The 20,841-nt window shown below is 40.9% G+C and overlaps 1 protein-coding gene across 2 annotated transcripts in view; it reads right to left on the minus strand.

Moving 5' to 3' along the window:
* Positions 1–334: 334 nt before the first annotated feature.
* Positions 335–20,841, minus strand: part of pcsk9 (proprotein convertase subtilisin/kexin type 9) — a 49,737-nt gene continuing 29,230 nt past the window's right edge. For both annotated transcript variants that reach the window (XM_078218713.1, XM_078218712.1), the window contains 6 exons: positions 20,471–20,654; positions 14,533–14,703; positions 12,043–12,191; positions 10,717–10,894; positions 7,503–7,666; positions 335–2,587 (listed from right to left, as the gene is read on the minus strand). In XM_078218713.1, coding sequence (XP_078074839.1) covers positions 2,384–2,587; positions 7,503–7,666; positions 10,717–10,894; positions 12,043–12,191; positions 14,533–14,703; positions 20,471–20,654 — 1,050 coding nt within the window. In that variant the 3' untranslated portion in view covers positions 335–2,383. The remainder of the gene's footprint in view (positions 2,588–7,502; positions 7,667–10,716; positions 10,895–12,042; positions 12,192–14,532; positions 14,704–20,470; positions 20,655–20,841) is intronic.

Consider the following 20,841-nt stretch of genomic DNA (forward strand, 5'->3'; position numbering starts at 1 on the left):
CTTCCCCACCATTGATGTCAGGCTAACTTGTCTGTAATTCTCACTTTTCCTCCTTTTTCAATAATGGGGTTACATTTGCCACCCTCTGATCTGTAGGAACTGCTCCAGAGTTTATAGAATTTTGGAAGATGACCACCAATGCATCCAATATTCTCAGAACCACAATATGGAAAATGACCTGACCATAACAATGAAATGTAGCACCGGTAGATTTAAAATGTGCAGTTCAAACATTATCAGCATGTATATAATGTGCCAGTGGAGGAGTTAGTTTATCTTATTGTTCCTATGTCTATCTGTGCTGGAGGCAAAACAAAACTTCATACCCATGAAGGAATTTTAGCTTTTTATTAATAAAAAGTGTAAAAAGCGTACAAAAATCAGTAAAAATTGTACAATATGATCACACATCCTCAAAGATATTTACAAATGTTCAGAGCAATAGAGTCCGGTGGAATATTGAAATATTCTGATGCTGGTTATTGCCAGTGACACCTATATCAAATCTGAAACTTTTCTGCTCAATGATTTAAAATCTGTGCATGTAAGGGGTGTGTTTCTCCAGATGATGAGCTGGGGAAGTAACATGACATTAGCTTTCAAGTTCTCTACACCAAATCTGTAACACTTCCTACACCCTTATGACTGAGCTTTAAGAGACCTAATACGATATTGGTGTCATTCACAATTGCCATGGTGCCTCAGATTAGAAATGGACAAATTCCACGCAGCAAGCACCTTTTCTAATCATCTCAGTGCAGTTGGTTGGTTTGCTCCTCAGCTGGTGAACAGTGAGATTTGCAACTGAGGAAAAGTTGAAGTTTATTTATTAGTCACTAGTAGGCTCACATTAACACTGAAATGAAGTTACTGTGAAAATCCTCTAGTCACCACACTCCAGCACCTGTTTGGGTACACAGAGAATTTAGCATGGCCAATGCACTGAACCAACAAATCTTTTGGATTGTGGGAGGAAACCCACGCAGACACGGGGAGAATGTGCAAACTCCCCACAGTCACCCAGAGCTGGAATTGAACCTGGGTCCCTGGTGCTGTGAAGCAGCAGTACTAACCAATATGCCACCCTGCTGCACCAAGGAAATAAATCTGTGAAAAATGGGTAAAATTAAAGTTTAGAACAAATCAGCAAAAGAATTTTGTGCTGTGGACTGAATTTTTTGTGGTGTATTCCTTCCACCCCCCCCCCTCCCCAGAAATGCTGGTTAATACCTCAATAAAGAAACTAATGTTGAAATGTTGTCCTTTTCCCTCTAACATACAAACAAAAAGATTTGGAGTTTTCCTATTCTGCTTACTTTCTCTCAATTTCACCAGGAGTCATGTTTCCTACTACTCCATGATAAATAATTTCGGGTACAAACATTGTATCTCTGACCTGCACTGTGGGTCTTCAGGTTCCAGATTTAGACCAAGCAATTCATTTAAAACTGATCATTGCAGTCAGCAGTAAAGAAAAACTGCCAGGGTTTTGATTGACAATTTTCAGTTCCCATTAAAACTCAATGTCAAAGTTGTTTTTAACAATGCGCAGAACATATTTTGATGGAACAATTATTTCAATCAGTTGAGTATGATATTGCTAAGACAATATGAATGGTTTCGTTATTCACCAACTATTTCCCCATGAATCTCTCAAATGAAAACTGGAAACACTACCACGTGCAGCTGAATCTGAACCTGAACCAGTACAGTGTGAGGTAATGTCTTCTGAGTTTGAATAAACTTAGTGGTGAGTTTGAAGCAAGGTGCAAAAATTGACATTTAAAGCCCACAGTTGAAGTGGGTCATGTACTCTGTCAGTCCACAAACATATTTATCATGGAGTATTAGAAGAGCAAGCCACACATTTTCCTCATTTCAGCCATGTCCTGGAGCCAACAGGTACTAATTGTGGAGGTTCCTTTCCTTATGATGAAAAAATGATCAATGTTGCGCTCACTGACTAAATTGCTTCATATTTTTCTCTTTTAAAACTATAGGCTGTCGGTGCCTCTTCGCTAGAGCATTAAACAAGAAAGAAGCCCAAAGAAAAGGTTGAATCAAAACCACTGTAGTCTTTTGACATTTTGTGGTGTTGTACATGAGTCGAAGGTGTAAATTAGGCAGTTTATGTCCAGTTGCTTTCCAGTGACTGATGTTGTAAAGTATATAAATGACTAATGAGGATAAGATTAAGCTCCGCTGTCCACACAGTTAAGTAGCTCACTAGTACTTGGCACCTAACCTAATGCAGCAAGCAAGGCTACTTGAGCAAAATAACAGAGAGCCACCCTTTCCCATACAATCACACCGCAACAAGAATCACTGCCCGCAGAAAAGGAGAAAAGAAAATGGAAGGAGGGGAAAGCTAACTTGGTGTATTTTACTTGTAATTAAGGTTGGGATCATACTTAAATTCTCTCTTTCGTTTGCGACAACAAATGGCAATGGCTGCTGCACCTTTCCCTTTTCCTGAACAGATTACCATGCATGCATTATTCACAATGTATGCCCCATGAGTGTGAGAACCATGGGAATATGCACTGCACCCAGTCAGTGTCCACTCTTCTTCACATGACACCATCACCTGGAAATTAAAACACAGGTCAGTCAAACAACAAACTATTCAACTCAATCTATCTGGAAAATGTACAACTTGCATATGCCTGCCTGACAGAACCAACTGCCTTAGGTGCAGTGGCCCATTTCCAGTGGGTCACTGAAAATGGGTTAGACTAAACCAAATTTCACTGGGTTGCAGCAAATGTTCACTTAGATGTTTTACTAATACATTAAAAGCAAGAGAATAGCTAAGGGAATGATGGGGCCTATTCAAGATGTACATGGTAACTTGTGAGCTGACCCAGAAGATGTGAGCAAGATTCTCGGTGAGTACTTCATCTCTGCCTTCGCTAAGGAGAGGAATGACTCAGACATTCTAGTTAAAAAGGAGTGTTATTAAATACAATAAGCATAGTGAGAGAGGAAATACTGGAAGACTGGCATCCTTAAAGGTGGATAACTCACCAGGGCCAGATGAGTATACAGTGAAAAGTATTGTTTCTTGCGCACTATACAAACAAAGCATATTGTACATAGAGAAGGAAAGGAGAGTGTGTAGAATGTAATGTTACAGTCATAGCTAGGGTGTAGAGAAAGATCAACTTAATTGTATCCCAAGCTCTGGCAGATGGAGTATAATGTTAACAAATGCGAGGTTATTCACTTTGGAAGAAGTAATAGCAAATTGGATTATTATCTAAATGGAAAGAAATTACAACATGCTGCTGTGCAGAGGGACCTGGGGGTCCTTGTGCATGAGACGCAAAAACCCAGTCTGCAGGTGCAACAGGTGATCAAGAAGGCAAATGGGATGTTGGCCTATATCGCAAGGGGGATAGAATATAAAAGCAGAGATGTCTTGCTGCATCTGTACAGGGCATTGGTGAGGCCGCAGCTGGAATACTGTGTGCAGTATTGGTCCCCTTATTTGCAGAAGGATATATTGGCCTTGGAGGGAGTGCAGAGAAGGTTCACCAGGTTGTTACCAGAGATGAGGGGTGTTGATTATGAGGAGAGACTGAGCAGATTGGGTTTGTATTCGTTGGAATTTAGAAGGCTGAGGGGGGATCTTATAGAGACCTATAAGATAATGAAGGGGCTGGATAGGGTAGAGATGGAGAGATTCTTTCCACTTAGAAAGGAAACTAGAACCAGAGGGCACAGCCTCAAAATAAAGGGGGGGTCAGTTTAGGACAGAGTTGAGGAGGAACTTCTTCTCTCAGAGGGTGGTGAATCTCTGGAATTCTCTGCCCACTGAAGTGGTGGAGGCTACCTCATTGAATATGTTTAAGTCACAGATAGATGGATTCCTGATCGGTAAGGGAATTAGGGGTATAGGGATCAGGCGGGTAAGTGGAACTGATCCACTTCAGATCAGCCATGATCTTATTGAATGGCGGGGCAGGCTCGAGGGGCTAGATGGCCTACTCCTGCTCCTATTTCCTATGTTCTTGAAGGAAGCCAGGAATGAAATAGCCAATGCTCTGACAATTGTTTTCCAATCTTCACCAGATACAGGTGAGGTACTAGAGACCTGAGATCTGCGAACACTGCACCATTATTTATAAGGAGTGCAAGGGATAGGCCAGAAAACTATAAGCTGGTCAGTCTGATTTTCAATGGTGGGCAAGTTATTGGAAACAATTTTGAGACAGGATAAACTCACATTTAGGCACGGATTGATCGGGAATAGTTGGTATTGTTTTGTTAGAAGATCATGTCTTACTGACTTAGTAGAACTTTTTGAGGAAGTAATGAGGATTGATGAGGGTAGTGCAGTGAATATTGCATACATGGATTTCAGGAAGGCATTTGACAAGATCCCACATGGCAGACTGGTCAGAAAAATGAGATCTCATGGGATACATAAAATGTTGGAGCCAAAATTGTTCAGTGGCAGGAAACAAGAGGTAATGGTTCATAGCTGTTTTTGTGAATGGAGAACGATTTCCAGTGGTGTTCCAGAGGGCTCAGTGGGGCCCCTGCTGTTTGTTGTATATATTAATAATTTTGCCTTAAATGTAGGTGGCATGATTGGTAAATTTGCTGATGACAAAAATTGGCTGTGTAGTTGATGGTGAAGAGGATAGTTGTTGACTGCAGAATAATATCAATGGTTTAGTAGAGTGGACAGAGAAGTGGCAAATGGAATTCAATCCATAGAAGTGTGAGGTAATCCCTTTCGGGAGGGAAAACAAAGGAATATTCAATAAATTGAGTTCAATATTGAGAAGGCTTGAGGAAATGCACTCCTTATAAATGGTGCAGTGTTCGCAGATCTCAGTTCTCTGGTACCTCACCTCTATCTAGTGAAGATTGGAAAAAAATTGTCAGAGCATTCACTATTTCATCCCTGGCTTCCTTCAACAGCTTGGGATACAATTAAGTTGATCTTTCTCTACACCCTAGCTATGACTGTAACATTACATTCTAAACACGCCTCCTCCTCTATGTACGGTATACTATGTATAATGCCCAAGAAACCATACTTTTCACTGTATACTAATACATGTGACAATAAATTATATCAAACAATTCATCTGGCCCTGGTGAGTTATCCACCTTTAAGGATGCCAGTCTTCCAATATTTCCTCTTTATGCTTATTGTATTTAATAACCTTTTTAACTAGAATGTCTGAGTCATTCCTCTCAGTGAAGGCAGAGATGAAGTACTCACTGGGAATCTTGCTCACATCTTCTGGATCAACTCGCAAGTTACCATGTACATGTACCTTTGAGCGCATGTCCACAGATTCTTGAAGGTAGCAGGACCGGTGGTCAAAGTATATATGGAATGCTTTCCTTTATTGGGTGAAGTATTGAATACAAAAGCAGGGATGTAATGATCGAACTGTATAAAATGCTGGTTAGGCCACAGCTGGGGTTTTGATCACCACATTACAGGAAGACACGATTGCTCAGAGAGTACAGAAGAGATTTACAAGAATGTTGCTAGGACTTGAAAATTGTGGCTATGATGACAGATTGGATAGGCTAGGGTTGTTTTCCTTGGAACGGTGGCAGCTAAGGGGTGACCTAATTGAGGTATACAAAGTTACAAGGGGCCTAGATACGGTACATAGGAAAGACTTCCCCTGGCTGAGGGGTCAATTACCAAGGGCCATAGATATAATGTGATTGGTAAAAGGATTAAAGGAGACACGAGGAAAGGTTTTTGGGCATCTGGAATTCACTGCCTAAGTTGGTAGTTGAGGTTGCAACGCTCAACTCATTTAGAAAAGGTACCTGGATCTGCATCTGAAATGCTGTAACCTGCAAGGCTACGGATCAGGTGCTGGAAAATGTGATTAAAATGAGTGGATAGTTTATTTTTCTTTTTTTCGGCTGGTGCAGACACAATGGGCTGAATGGCCTCTTTCTGCACTAACGTTTCTATGGTTTCCTTAAAGGTCAGCATTATTAAAATTACAGGATGGCCCACCCAAACTAGTACAAACCAAACAAAAACAAATCAAAACAAAATTCCAAATCTTATTTGAAGTTGGGTTAAAATTGTAGGAACCATCCTTTCCCACTTTATAGGAAGATGGGAGTTGTAATAAAATAATGACAGGAATCTATTTGCTCTGCTGCCAAGCACTTCTGTTTCTCCAATGGATGGCTGAGTTGCTTATTCAGCTTTCAGAGGAACCTCAAATCCAACCCAGAGTAAGAATCCTTTGCAAAATATTTGAGGCATCTTCATGCCAGTTGCTTATTATGAGAGCTCATATTGCCCAGTTAAAAGTGGTTTGCCTAGTGTACAAAATATCTTGTGGCTTACCAAGGAGATGCAAGCTGCGAACACTGTAGAAGCAATACCGGTAAAAGTAATGTTTCGTTTTAAAGATTTCTCGCCTCCCAAAAACTAGCTTTGCTTGAGCGGTATCAATGATACATTGACATCAATCTTCTACTATACCCTTACTACACCTGACTCTATTTGCTCACCAAATAAATTGTGTTGTGATAAATGTATCTACTGTAAAAGTTTGACAATTGTATGGTAGGTGCTGATCTCATAAATCTAATACTAATTATATCTGATTTTATTATTTTACAGAAGTAGTTAAGGATAGACGTAAACTGATGAACGATCAGTCAGACTCAACTTCTGTTCTCTCTCCACAGATGCAGTCGGACCTGCTGAGATTTTCCAGCATTTTCTGTTTTTGTAAACTCACTAAGATTAGGACTACAATACTGGAATCCGGCATGGTACTCTGCTTGGGAATTGAAAATGTTACATTGTTTGTATCGTCTAATAGGGTGCACTGAGGTAGAATTAAGGAAAAGTACTGGAACGTGACAAACATGGAATGCAGCTGTTGTATATTGTATATGTTGTATGTAGGCGGCACGGTGGTTAGCACTGCTGCCTCTCAGTGCCAGGGACCCAGGTTCAATTCTGGCCACGGGCCACTGTCTGCGTGGGTTTCCTCCGGGTGCTCCAGTTTCCTCCCACAGTCCAAAGATGTGCGGGTAAGGTTGATTGGCTATGCTAAATCTACCCTAAAGTCAGGGGGATTAGCAGGGTAAATGTGTGGGGTTACAGGAATAGGGCCTGGGTGGGGTTGTGATCGGTACAGACTCGATGTGCCGAATAGTGGCCTCCTGTACTGCAGGGATTCTATATTGGAGAATCAACTGTTGAATGTTTGATGCAAGTGAAATTAAGGGCTGTTGATTATTTGCCTGTTTTCTTCATGAATCAATCAGGCAGTGTTCAGAAAATTACCAGTAGTGAAGATTTGTTACCCTGCAAATGTAAACATGGATGCTATAGTTTGACTTCAGTAAAACTAACTTTAACATCGGAATTTGGAATCTTCCAGATTTACCTATTGCTCTTCCAGTCATTTTACTTTGGCCAACACCTCAAGTAGCCCTCAAGCTTAACCTTTAAATAAAATCACCCAATATTTAGAATATAATTTCACCTTTTCCATGAAACCTGTGGAGCTCTCTTCCTTCACTTTACACTCAAGACTTGGTGCTTGGCAACAGGTGGCATGCGAGGTTGTCTCCATTTGTCCGGTACACTGCTTGTTTGCTCGAGGCATCACTGTATCGCTGAATTTTGTGTAAGAGTGTGAGCTGCAGCCTGCAAGAAAAAATTGACGGTTTATTTCTTACTGGGTTTTTTTCAATTCACACACACGCTTATGGAAAGTAGGTCAAGTGGAATCTGTCTGCATCAATTGCCTTTCCTAGCTTGAAGCAGTCTTTATAAATAAGCAGTATTATAACATTTGCACCAATTTTTAGATTGTCTGAACCTCTGCCATGTGTGCATCAGAGGTTTTATATGGACTGTAGAATTCTGATACTTATGGAGTCTATCAGGTCCTCCCACGATTGGCAATTCTAGAGAACTTCAGGAACTCTGTGCATGGGTAGCATTTCCCCCCAATGTACAGATCCATAGATAAGTGGTCTCCGAATTATATAAGTTCAGGTATGATTCATGCTGGTGCCAAATGGTCCCCTATTCTTAATTCTCCTATACTTTAACAATGTTGTTCATAACTGCAGGACATTCCGAATGGGGAAGGTGAACAGCTAGAGGTCATGGTTCATATCGGTACCAACGACATTGGTATAAAAAGGGATGGGGTACTGCTACGAAATAAATTAAAAGCAGGACCCCAAAGGTGGTCATTTCAGAATTACCCCCATGTGCTGGTGAGATCAGGAATAGGAGAATAGACCCCATGAATGCGTGGCCGGAGGGAGGTATTTGGATTCCTGAGGCATTGGGACCCATTCTGGGGGAGATGGAATCTGTAGAGTTGAACAGGTAGCATCCCAGCAGGATTGATTTGATTTATTGTCACATGTATTAGCATACAGTGAAAAGTATTGTTTCTTGCACGCTATACAGACAAAGCATACCGTTCATAGAGAAGGAAACGAAAGAGTGGAAAATGTAGTGTTACAGTCATAGCTAGAGAAAGATCAACTTAATGCAAGGTAGGTCGATTCAAAAGTCTGATGGCAGCAGGGAAGAAGCTGTTCTTGAGTCGGTTGGTATGTGACCTCAGACTTTTGTATCTTTTTCCCGATGGAAGAAGGTGGAAGAGAGAATGTCCAGGCTGCATGGGGTCCTTAATTATGCTGGCTGCTTTTCTGGGGCAGCAGGAAGTGTAGACAGTCAATAGGTGGGAGGCTGGTTTGTGTGATGGATTAGGCTACATTCACGACCTTTTATAGTTTCTTGGGCAGAGCAAGAGCCATACCAAGCTGTGATACAACCAGAAAGAATGCTTTCTGTGGTGCATCTGTAAAAGTTGGTGAAAGTCATAGCTGACATGCCAAATTTCCTTAGTCTTCTGTGGAGACATTGGTGGGCTTTCTTTACTATAGTGTCAGCATGGGGAGACCAGGACAGGTTGTTGGTGATCTGGACACCTAAAAATTGAAGCTCTTGACCCTTTCTACTTCATATCCTCGCAGGGGCACTTGCTGGTACTGTGGGGGAGGGTTTGAACTAGAATAACAGGAGGATGGGAATCTGAGCAGGGAGACACGAGAGGGAAACAAAGATAGAAATGAAAGATAACAAAGTAGAAAGCAAAAGTGGAAGGCGGAGGAAACTAGGGCTAATAGCAAATAAGGCCATAGTACAAGATGTTAAGATAAATCTAAAGGCACTGTATCTGAGTGCACAGAGCATTTGCAATAAGGTAGATGAATTAACGGGGCAAGTTGTTGTAAACAGGTACGATATGATTGTGATTACAGAGACATGGCTGCAAGATGACCAAGGCTGAGAACTAAAGTTTTATTTTAAGTTTATTTATTTATTCATCACAAGTAGGCTTACATTCACAGTGCAATCAAGTTACTGTGAAAATCCCCTAGTTGCCACACTCCAGTGCCTGTTCGGGTACACTGCACCTAACTGGCTCATCTCTGGACTATGGGAGGAAACCGGAGCACCCAGAGGAAACCCACGCAGGCACAGGGAGAATATGCAGACCCCACAGAGACAGTGACCCAAGCCAGGATTCGAACTTGGGTCCCTGGCACTGAGGCAGCAGTGCTAACTACTGTGCCACTCTTTATATATCCAATTGTGTTCAATATTTAGAAAGGATAGACAAAAAGAAAAAGGAAGTGACCTTCACCTGAACTTGAGCAGTGAGTATTCACAGCAGTATAATCATACAGCAAGCCATAATGGTCAAAGTGGACCTATATCTTGGGCCAGGTATACACAATCCTGCCCTTCCAGCAGGGATCACTCAAGAATTAGAAGTAGCAATCAGTTTCTGGGTCTAGAAGCATAGGAACAGGAGTAGGCCATTCAGGCTGTCAAACATGCTCCACCGTTTAATATGGCTGATCAGACACTTGAATGCCTTTTACACCCACTATCCCCATAACCCTTTACGTTATTGTTAATCTCAAATCTATCAATCTCTACTTTAAACATACTCAGTGACTGAGCTTCCAAAGCCCCCTCGGGCAGAGAATTCCAAAGCTTCACAACCCTCTCTTTAAAGAAATTTTTCCGCACTTTCATCCTAAGTGGCATCCCCCTTATTTTGAAATTCTGCCCCGATTCTAGATTCCCCTACCAAGGAAAACATCTTACCTGCATCTATCCTGTCTATTCCGTTAAGTATTTTTTAGGTTTCAATGAGATCACATTCTTCAAAGGTTCAGAGAATACAGGAGAGGATAATTAGCATGCTCCCATCACTGCAATGGCTGGAATTGCCTTGATGCAGATTAAGAATGTAAGCCTACTTGTGATGAATAAATAAAACTTTAATTCCCAGCCTTGGTCATCCTGCAGCCATGTCTCCGTAATCACAATCATATCGTACCTGTTTACAACAACTTGCCCCGTTAATTCATCTACCTTATTGCAAATGCTTTGTGCACTCAGATACAGTGCCTTTAGATTTATCTTAACATCTTGTACTATGGCCTTATTTGCTATTAGCCCTAGTTTCCTCTGCCTTCCACTTTTGCACATTATTTGGTCCGATTATCCACGCAAGCTGCTTGTAATCCAGATAAGAAATAGTAACATTTATTCCATGTAAGTAGACTATTTAGAAGCTCATTCAATGCCATTTAGGTGCTCCGACATTCTGTTACTACCAGTCAGTCCATGTCTAACGTTCTGACGACATTGCTTACCAGTAAGGAGGTAGTCCTTATGTGGACAGCCTGCCATTTGCATAGTGCCATCATCAGCCACCGAGCTGCTATTAACAACACATTCAGTTCTTGGCCAAGTGCAGCACCTAGCAATTGCATAAACTCCCTGGCTGTCGACGGCATTGTGAGCTATACATTTCTTCACCCCTCGGGTTTCCTAGGATGCAAATAATAAAAAGAATTAGATTTAAAATGTAATGACTAGGGCAATGTGAAGGTGAAATTGCAGGTCTTCGTAGAACCCCTACAGGACAGAAGGAGGCCATTCAGCCCATCGAGCCTGCACCAACAATAATCCCACCCAGGCCCCCTCCCCATAACCCCATGTATTTACCCTGCTAGTCCCCCTTACACTAAGGGGAAATTTAGCATTCCCAAACAACCTCGCCCTCATTTTTGGTGTTGCAAAAAATATTTTTTAATCTCTGCTGTAACAAAAGGAAAACCAGTTTTGTGCCATGCGTTTGCCATGAGAACAGCACAAACAATAAACATACTCCCACAGCAATCATCTTTCAACTCCAAACTATGCCTACCCAAGACTGCACAATAAGACATTACCCCTCTATTCATTGTTACTCCACTCTTAATCTATTTGTAGAATTGTGTCCATTTCTCTCCAAATAAGTCCAACAGTCAAAGTAGACTCAATACTTTAGCTTCAATACAATATTAAGCATGAGCCATAAAGAGACGTGTCAGTGCGCCTAATCTTAAGTGCAGAATTTCTATCCTCATCTCTTGGTTTCCTGATGGATAAACTGGGCATCTCTCAGGCAGCATGTGGATGCCATGTTGAAGCCCGCTTCATCAGGAAGATGGACTGGAAAATTGTGTGGAATCTATGACATACATTGTGCTGTCTGTCCAATCGTAAACTCGCTAACATTTTCCTTGCTGGAAAATCCAAAACACCATAAATCACACCCATCTCTGAATCTACAATTAAAATGATAATGCATGCTAAGAGTAATGTGTTCCCAGATTGTTTTCAGGAAAGGAAGCTGTTGCCTCTTATTTTTACAACGTACCAATTATATATGCAGGTAATTGACAATTCCTTGTCTAATTTCTCTTGCTCAATCCTTTCAATGATGCATTTTGATTTTCTTTCCTGTTGTACATTTTTGAACAGATCTGTTGTTGTTCTGATTATATTAATGTAAGTATTATCCCTGAACCTCATCTCTACTGTCCTCTATATCCTAATGAGCCTTTTACAAATATGGCTCCTGCCCTTTATTGTTCCAGTTTAATTGTAGTCCTAATCTATTGAAACCATTATAAACACGCTTCATCTCTTACCTCTATATGTTCACCCCTTCTTTTCCCATTCTTGGAAAAACTTGAACAGCTGAACATTTCCTCATTCTCATTGCAGTGTGCTGTGGCTTTAGCTGAGTGTGCGAGCCCAGACCTCTTAGACCATACTGTCCGGCACAGCAGCTGGTTCTCTGTGTAAAAATGATTCACAATGATTGAAGTTTAACCATCTTAGTATATTTTCCCCTTTCCCTATGCCTTGGGTGCGGCTGAGAAATGTTTCTATGAAGCAATGATACATACCATGTTTTAAAATGTTACTCCATAGTAAGCTCTGGTGACCCGAGCTGATATATTAATATAGTGTTGAATTGTTGTGGCAGCTACATTCGCATTTTATTAAGAATGAGATCTTGGTATGAGGGTTCTGAGAAACAGCACTGCAGGCCGGGATGTCATGTGGCAGAGGGATAATGCCATGGTGATGGCTAGAATTGTAAAGTCCCCGTGCTCTCCGAATCGGTCTTGATTAGTCATTTTGAAGGTGGCAAAAAAGATTTTAAAACTGTTATTAAAGGTCATACAGACACTGCCACTTTCCCTGAATGGAATCTGTTGGTACATTGAACCATGCTCCCAGTGGCAGCCATCTTGTGTTGCCTTGTCATAGCTGCATAAAGGACTGCCAAACTTTCCAATGGGCAATATAAAGTAATGGACCATTAGTGTTAACAAGTTTACTAGTTTGTTGGTTAGTTTTATTTTTAAATGGCAGGCAGCTTGCTGATTTGTGCCCACCCGACTTCCTTATTAGACACCGCCACCAGATTTCTTTCTCTCCCACCTTCTTCCAGGAAAAGGATAAAGTCTGAGATCACATACCAACCAACTCAAGAACAGCTTCCCTGCTGCTGTCAGAATTTGAATATATCATCATATGATAATATGACTATCATATTAAGCTGATCTTTCTCTTCACCCTACCTATAGCTACATTCTGCACCCTCTCCTTTCCCTTTTACCCGATGTACTTCATGAGTGGTATGTTTTGCCTGTATGCAAGAAAAAAATGCTTTTCACTGTATCCCAGTACCTGCAACCATAAAATCAAATCAGATCTATGCAAATATGGAGGGATCAGTTCCCTTGATTTCCAAACGCAAAATTCGCCTCCACAAATTTTCTCTGCCCCGGAGTTAAATTCAAAAAATCCTAACTAGCTGATTAAAGTGGCTAAGACCCCACCGTCATTTTATCTGGTGCTAATCCTTAGAATAAAATACCTACAGTGCAGAAGGAGGCCATTCTGCCCATGGAACCTGCACTGACAACAATCCCTATCCCCATAACCCCACATATTTACCCTACTAATCCCCTGACATCAAGGAGCAATTTAGCATGGCCAATCAACCTAACCTGCACATTTTTGGACTGTGGGAGGAAACCTGAGGAAATCCATGCAAACACGGAGAACGTGCAAACTCCACACAGTCTCCCAAGCTGGGAATCGAACCCTGGTTCCTGGCACTGAGAGGCAGCAATGCTAACCACTGTGCCACCCCTTTCAATCACCCAATTCAATAGAATTTGAGCTCAATCTCTGGCTTGTTAGGCCAACTCCATATCCATTCGGTTACCACACATTGTGTGATTGTTACAAAATATAGCAGGGCAGGACTTTTCATATATTATTAGCAGAGGTATTTTCTTCTTCATCTCAACACATCCAGCTGAATTAATAAACAAACTGGCTGATAATCATTGATTTGAATCTGCAACCAAATGGTAGCTGGGTGAAATACATATACATTGAAAGATTGGTTTGTGTTGTCTGTTCCTGCTTTTATGCACCGTGTGTGTGTTACATCAGTGATGGGTAACCTGCAGTCCATCCAAGTGGGGCGCACGAGACAATTTTGTTGACCGTTGCCCATGTACAGGGTTGTCACATTAGGTTTCCCATCACTGTGTTATATCCACATTGTGTACACTTTGAGCAGAAACACATCTAAATGCTAGAATATCCTGCAGCAATAGATTGCTAACAAATGCTTTTAGGATTTAAAAAATATTATAATGCTATCTTGGATTCTATACATTTTGAAACAAAAATACTACCATTTCAATCTATTAAAATAGATGGGGTGGCACAGTGGTTAGCACTGTTGCCTCACAGCACCAGGGACCCTGGTTCAATTCCAGCCTTGGGTGACTGTCCTGTGTGGAATTTTCACATTGTCCACGTGGGTTTCCTCTGGGTGCTCTGGTTTCCTCCCACAATCCAAAGATGTGCAGGTTAAGTGGATTGGCCATACTAAATTGTCCCTTAGTGTCCCAAGATGTGTAGGTTAGGGGGATTAGAGGGGTAAATATGTGGGGTTACGGGGATGAGGCGGGGTGGTGGGCCTGGGTAAGATGCTCTGTCAGAGTCGGTGCAGACTCGATGGGCTGAATGGTGCCCTTCTGCACTGTAGGGATTCTATGATTAAATTTGGGAATTACAGACTGATTCGATGCCAGCCACCGACTTACCTGTTAGTACAGGAGACGCCAATTGTGCAATTCTGTTGGGTGTGATGAGTCGTTGTTCCTCGGGAAACCACATGTCATTAATCGCATTCTTTGTGGAGTAATGAATTAGTTTCTGACGTAATTCAGATACAGTTATATTGGGATCCGCATTCATTAGCATTGCTGCAATGCCTGTCAAGGATAAAGTAAGTCAAAAAACAATCTTATATACAATGACGAGATATTAAAATGCCCATTTATCAATTGGCTTAGGAATAAAAAAAAAAATTGCAGCGATCTCATTTGTGTTACCATGTAGTAAAGGCAGGCTGATTTGAAAGGGGTGTTTAACTTCCTTGTGGATTTGGATAAACAGTGGTGCTCATGTCAAAGAAGTGGTGAAATTTTTTTGAGTATCCACAAGATGGTTTTTTTTTTGCAAGTGTCCCTGAACCAATATAAGAAATAGAAGCATGAGTAGGCCATTTGGCCCTTTTGAGCTGCTCTGTCTTTCATCAAAATCATGGCTGATTATCTATCTTAATCCCACCTTCTCGCACTCTCCCACAATCCCCTAATTTCCTGAGTACCCACAATCTATCAATATCTGTTTGGGTTATGCTCAAAGACCAAGAATTCTTTCCTTTCTGGAGTAGAGAATTCCAAATATTCACTGAATATTTTTTTCCTCATCTGTTATAAATGGTCAATCTCTTACTCTTCGACTATGCCCCAGTATTCTTCAAATATTCCAGTCAGGGGATTATATTCTCAGCATCTACCCAATCAAGCCTTAAGAATTTTATGTTCAATTAGATCACCTCTCATTCTTCTAAACTCCAGCGAATATAACCCAGTCTACTCTAATCTCTCCTGTAACAATCCTTCACCCCAGGAACCACTCCAATGAATCTTTGTTGCATTCCCTCTAGGGAAAATATGTCCTATCTTAAATAGAGTCAGAGAGGTTTACAGCATGGAAACAGGCCCTTCAGCTCAACTTGTCCATGCTGCCCTTTTAAACCCCAAAGCTAGTACCAATTGCCCGCATTTGGCCCATATCCCTCTATACCCATCTTACTGTCTAAATGCTTTATAAAAGACAAAATTGTACCCGCCTCTACTACTACCTCTGGCAGCTTGTTCCAGACACTCAACACCCTCTGAAAAAATTGCCCCTCTGGACACCTTTGTATCTCTCCCCTCTCACCTTAAACCTATGCCCTCTAGTTTTAGACTCCCCCACCTTTGGGAAAAGATATTGACTATCTAACTGATCTGTGCCCCTCATTATTTTGTAGACCTCTGTAAGATCACCCCTCAGCCTTCTATGCCCCAGAGAAAAAAGTCCCAGTCTATCCAGCCTCTCATAACTCAAACTATCAAGTCCCGGTAGTATCCTAGTAAAACTTTTCTGCACTCTTTCTAGTTTAATATCCTTTCTATAATAGGGTGACCAGAACTCTACACAGTATTCCAAGTGTGGCCTTACCAATGCCTTGTACAACTTCAACAAGACGTCCCAACTCCTGTATTCAATGTTCTGACCGATGAAACCAAGCATGCTGAATGCCCTCTTCACCACTGTCCACCTGTGACTCTACTTTCAGGGAGCTATGAACATGTAGCCCTAAATCCCTTTGTTCTGTAACTCTCCCCAATGCCCTACCATTAACTGAGCAAGTCCTGCCCTGGTTCAATCTACCAAAATGCATCACCTCTCATTTATCTAAATTTATCTCCATCTGCCATTCGTCAGCCCACTGGACCAATCGATCAAGATCCCGTTGCAATCCAAGATAACTCTCTTCACTGTTCACTATGCCACCAATCTTGGTGACATCTGCAAACTTACTAACGATGTCTCCTATATTCTCATCCAAATCATTCATATAAATGACAAATAACAGCGGACCCAGCACTGATCCCTGAGGCACACCGCTGGTCTCAGGCCTCCAGTTTAAAAAACAACCCTCTACAACCACCCTCTGGCTTTTGTCATCAAGCCAATTTTGTATCCATTTAGCTACCTCACCCTGGATTCCGTGAGATTTAACCTTATGCAACAACCTACCATGCAGTCGGAAAACAAAACTACACACACTAATCCAGGTATGGCCTCGCCAATTCCTATGATTGTAGTAAGATTTCTCGGCTCTTATGCTCCAATGCCTTTGTAATAAAGCCTTAACATGCCATTTGCTTTCCTAACTGCTTGCTGTACCTGCATGTTAACTTTCTGTAATTCATGCATGAAGACTCCCAGGTCCCTCTGAATGCAAACATTTCTCAGATATTCGTGATTCAAAAATATTCAGTTACATTCTCAAAAAAAACCCCAAGATTTGTCAAATACTATTTCTCTTTCATAAATTTGTGTTGACTCTGGTTGTTAATATTATGATTGTAAGTGTTTTGTTACCATGTCCCTAGCAAGAGATTTTAGCAATTTACCTGCTACTGATATTTTAATTAGGCGACACATTCACCATTTTCTCTCCTCCCTCCATTCTTAAATACTGGTGTTCTATTTACTACCTTCTAATCCCTGGGAATTGTTCTTAGAATTTAAGGAATTCTGGAAGATTAAAAGAAATCCATCCATTATCTCTGCAGGTAGCCCTTTTAAAATCCAAAGATGTAGGTTGTCAGCTCCAAGAATTTTGTTAACACTTAATCCTCTTAATTTCTCTTGTACTTTAAAAAAAATGATTTGGGTTCCACCTCTCTCTTCTAGATCCTTAATGCCCATTATTTCTGAAATGTTCCTGTGTCTTCTACCCTGAAGACGTATGAAAAAATATTTGTTTAATCTCTTTGCCATTTCCTTATTTCCATTAAAGTTTCTACCATTAATGGGCCCACCTTTACTTTCACTAATCCTTTCCCATTTACATACCTATAGAAATTTCTATAATCTGCTTTTGTGACTCTTGCTGGTCTACTCTCATTCTCTTTTATCTTATCAATCTCTTGGTCCTCCTTTGCAGAATTCTAATTTACCTCCAATTCCCAGGCTCACAACTTTGTTTTGATGGAATGCGGGCATCACTGACAGGGCCAGGATTTGTTGCTGGGCCATTTCGGAGGACAATTGAGAGTCAGCCACACTGCTGTCGGTCTGAAATCACTTGCAGGTCAGGCCGGGTAAGAACAGGAAGTTTCCTTTTCTAAAGAACCTCAGTGAACAAGATAGGTTTTTACGACAATCTACGATAGTTTAATGGTCACCATTACCGAGACTAACTTTGAATTCTGATTTTTAAAAATTAATTTAATTTGTTAATTAAGTGAATTTAAATTCCACCAGCTGTCGTGGTAGGATGTATATGATGTCCCTAGAGCAAGAGTTTGCGACTCTAGATTACTGGTCTAGTGATATTACCACTATGCCACCATCTCAGTTTTTGACAACGTAAGTCTCTTCGTTTGATCTAATATTCTCTCTAAGTCCACTTGTTAACCACTGTTGGATGGCTTTTCAATTTTGTGCCTTAAAATAATGCATATTTTCAACAAATTATGTATTACTTAAATGCTAGTCTTCGCTTGTCTCTTGCTTTATCTTAGTGTGGTTTCCTACTCTACCTTAGCTAATATGTTGCTGACACCTACATAGTTTGCCTTGTTTAGATTTAAGATCCTAGTTTCAGACTTTATATTGAGTTTGAAAATGATTTAGTAAACATCTATCATTTTGCTGTAAAGAGAGACATGCAGTCAAAGCTCTTCATAAACTCATCAGGACAGAAAGAAGAATGCCAAATTTCAAAGGGAACAACAATTTATATTGCAAGAAGTGCTGATTGGTATGTGCCAGTGTAATGCCAGGTATGTAGACCATACGTCCCAATGACTAGAGAGTGCATCAAACAGCATTTTGGCTGTTTGCAATAGGAAAAGTACCGACTGTACTTAACCAATCCATACTTGCAAAACTCTGATTCTGCAATTGGGCAGCACTTGCTGAACAATTCCGAGTATGCTAGGAATTAGATCAGTCAGGCTCGCAATGTGGCTCACTTAGACATGCTAGAAGCAATAGCCAATAGGACTATGTTTGACATTTCACCTTTGTGTCTGAATACACAAAAACAGGGGCAATAGCTCCCTAGTGGGTTGTCCAGGCAAATACCTTGGCCAATAAGAGCTGATGTACAAGACTAACAGTAAAGTAGGACGTAATGGTGCTGGAAAATGATAAATCCCCAGAATCAGATGGTTTTCACTTCCGGGTTTATAAGAAATAGCTGAGTACATTGCAAATGCCCAAACTATGATCTTCCAAAGTTCTCAATACAGGAATCATTCCTTTAATGTGGAAAATTGCATGTCACTCCATTAAGAAATGTGAAAGGAAATTATAGACCAATTAGTCTAACATTTGTTTGGAAATTATGTGAGTCGATAATTAATGATGAAGTGACTAAACATCTTAGCATTTCAACCGATCAGCACCAACTTGCACAGGATAGGTTAGGTCTGGAGAGACTAACCAAGATTTTTGAACAGGTGACTAAAGTAGCGGACAGGACTGTCAATGGATGTTATTTACATGAATTTCCAGAAATCATTGAATATAAATTTCTGATAATAGCTAAAGTAGAAGCCCGCGACCTGATTAATGGCTGAGTGGTGGGAAATAGAGAGCAAGGATAATGTGCAGGATATGACCAGTGATAACCCACAGGGATCTGTGTTGGAGCTTTAATGTATTTATTGATAGCTTAGAAAGTAGGATAGAGAACTAGGTTGGCATCACTAAGCTGCGCAAGTGAGAGAATAAAATTACAGATTAAATGAATGGGAAAAACTGTGGCAATTTGAATTCATTGAGGAAAAATGTGAGGTCTGCCTCTTTGAACCTAAAAATGATGGTACAGGATACTTTCTCAATGGTGAAAAGCTAGTCCAAGTAAGCTTGGGTATCCAGATACACTGATCACCAAAAGTCATGGACAGGCACAAAAAAAAAATCATCAAAAAGCTAATGGATTGCTGGTCTTTATATCTAGAGATCCAGATTACAAGAAGTTAGATGCCATACAAAGCCATTTTAAACCATACTAGAATATTATATTCAGATCTGCAGACCACACCTTAAGGTTAAATTAATCTTGGAGAGAGTGCGGTGTAGATTTACTGGAATAAGACTCCAAGGGTTAAAGGAGAGGTTACATAAGCTAGGGTTGTATTCCCTGGAATTTAAAAGACAGAGGGAAGAAAGAAACTATTTCCACAGGTTGAGGAATCTAGGATCAAGAAACATAGCCCAAAGGTTTGAGTCAGACATTTCCAATGTGAAGTTAGAAAACACTGACACACACAGGGTGGTGGAAATTTGGAACTTTATTCTGCAAACAGCAATTGATGCTAGATCAATGGTTAAATTTTAAATCTGAGATTTAAACCTGTTTAAGTTTTAGTGTCACAAGAAGGCTTACATTAACACTGCAATGAAGTTACAATGAAAATCCTCTAGTTGCCACACTCCAGCACCTGTTTGGGTACATTGAGGGAGAATTTAGCATGGCCAATGAACCTAACCAGCACATCTTTCGGACTGTGGGAGGAAACTGGAGCACCTGGAGGAAACCCACGCAGACACGGAGAACGTGCAGACTCTGCACAGACAGTAACCCAGGCCCCTTGAGCTGTGAGGCAGCAGTGTGAGCCACTGTGCCGCCCCCTCAGTTTTTGTCAAACAAAAGTTTTAAGGGATATGGGCAAAGGTGGGAATGAGAGGTTAAGTCATAGATCTGTCATATTCCAATGAATGGTGGGTGGAATAAGGGGTTAAATGGCCTATTTCTATATCAATACAACTGAAATTGGCAATTTGCTTGGAAGCTGAAAACTATGATCCAATGCCACGCCCCAAAATGCTATGCCAAATTCTTTGGACCAGGTTTTTAGTTCCATTTTGCCATTGTTGCTAAATCTCATTCTTACTCTGTACCTGCCACATGAGCTGCTGCCTGTGACGTTCCACTCCTGGAGGTGAAACAGGTGAGGCAGTCGCTGGAAGCACTAATGATGTCATCACCAGGAGCAAAAAGGTCAACGCAACGACCAAAATTAGTTCCCATGTTTCCAGTGATGCTTGGCTGGTCGTTATTATCAGTGGCACCAACAGTGATAACCTAAAAGTTTAGTGTGGAATGTGAAGGGAAAACAAACTGGTTATCAGATGTTTACATGTTATCTTTTACCCCATATTTTGTTCTGTTGTTTCCTCCCATTCTAGGTTGCCCTGATGTGACACATACACCCCTTACCTACAATGACGGAAGAGCCAAATCCAAATCAGTCTGAACTGACTTAATATGC

This window comes from Mustelus asterias, chromosome 8 (assembly GCF_964213995.1).
Source record: "Mustelus asterias chromosome 8, sMusAst1.hap1.1, whole genome shotgun sequence".
Lineage (NCBI taxonomy): Eukaryota > Metazoa > Chordata > Chondrichthyes > Carcharhiniformes > Triakidae > Mustelus > Mustelus asterias.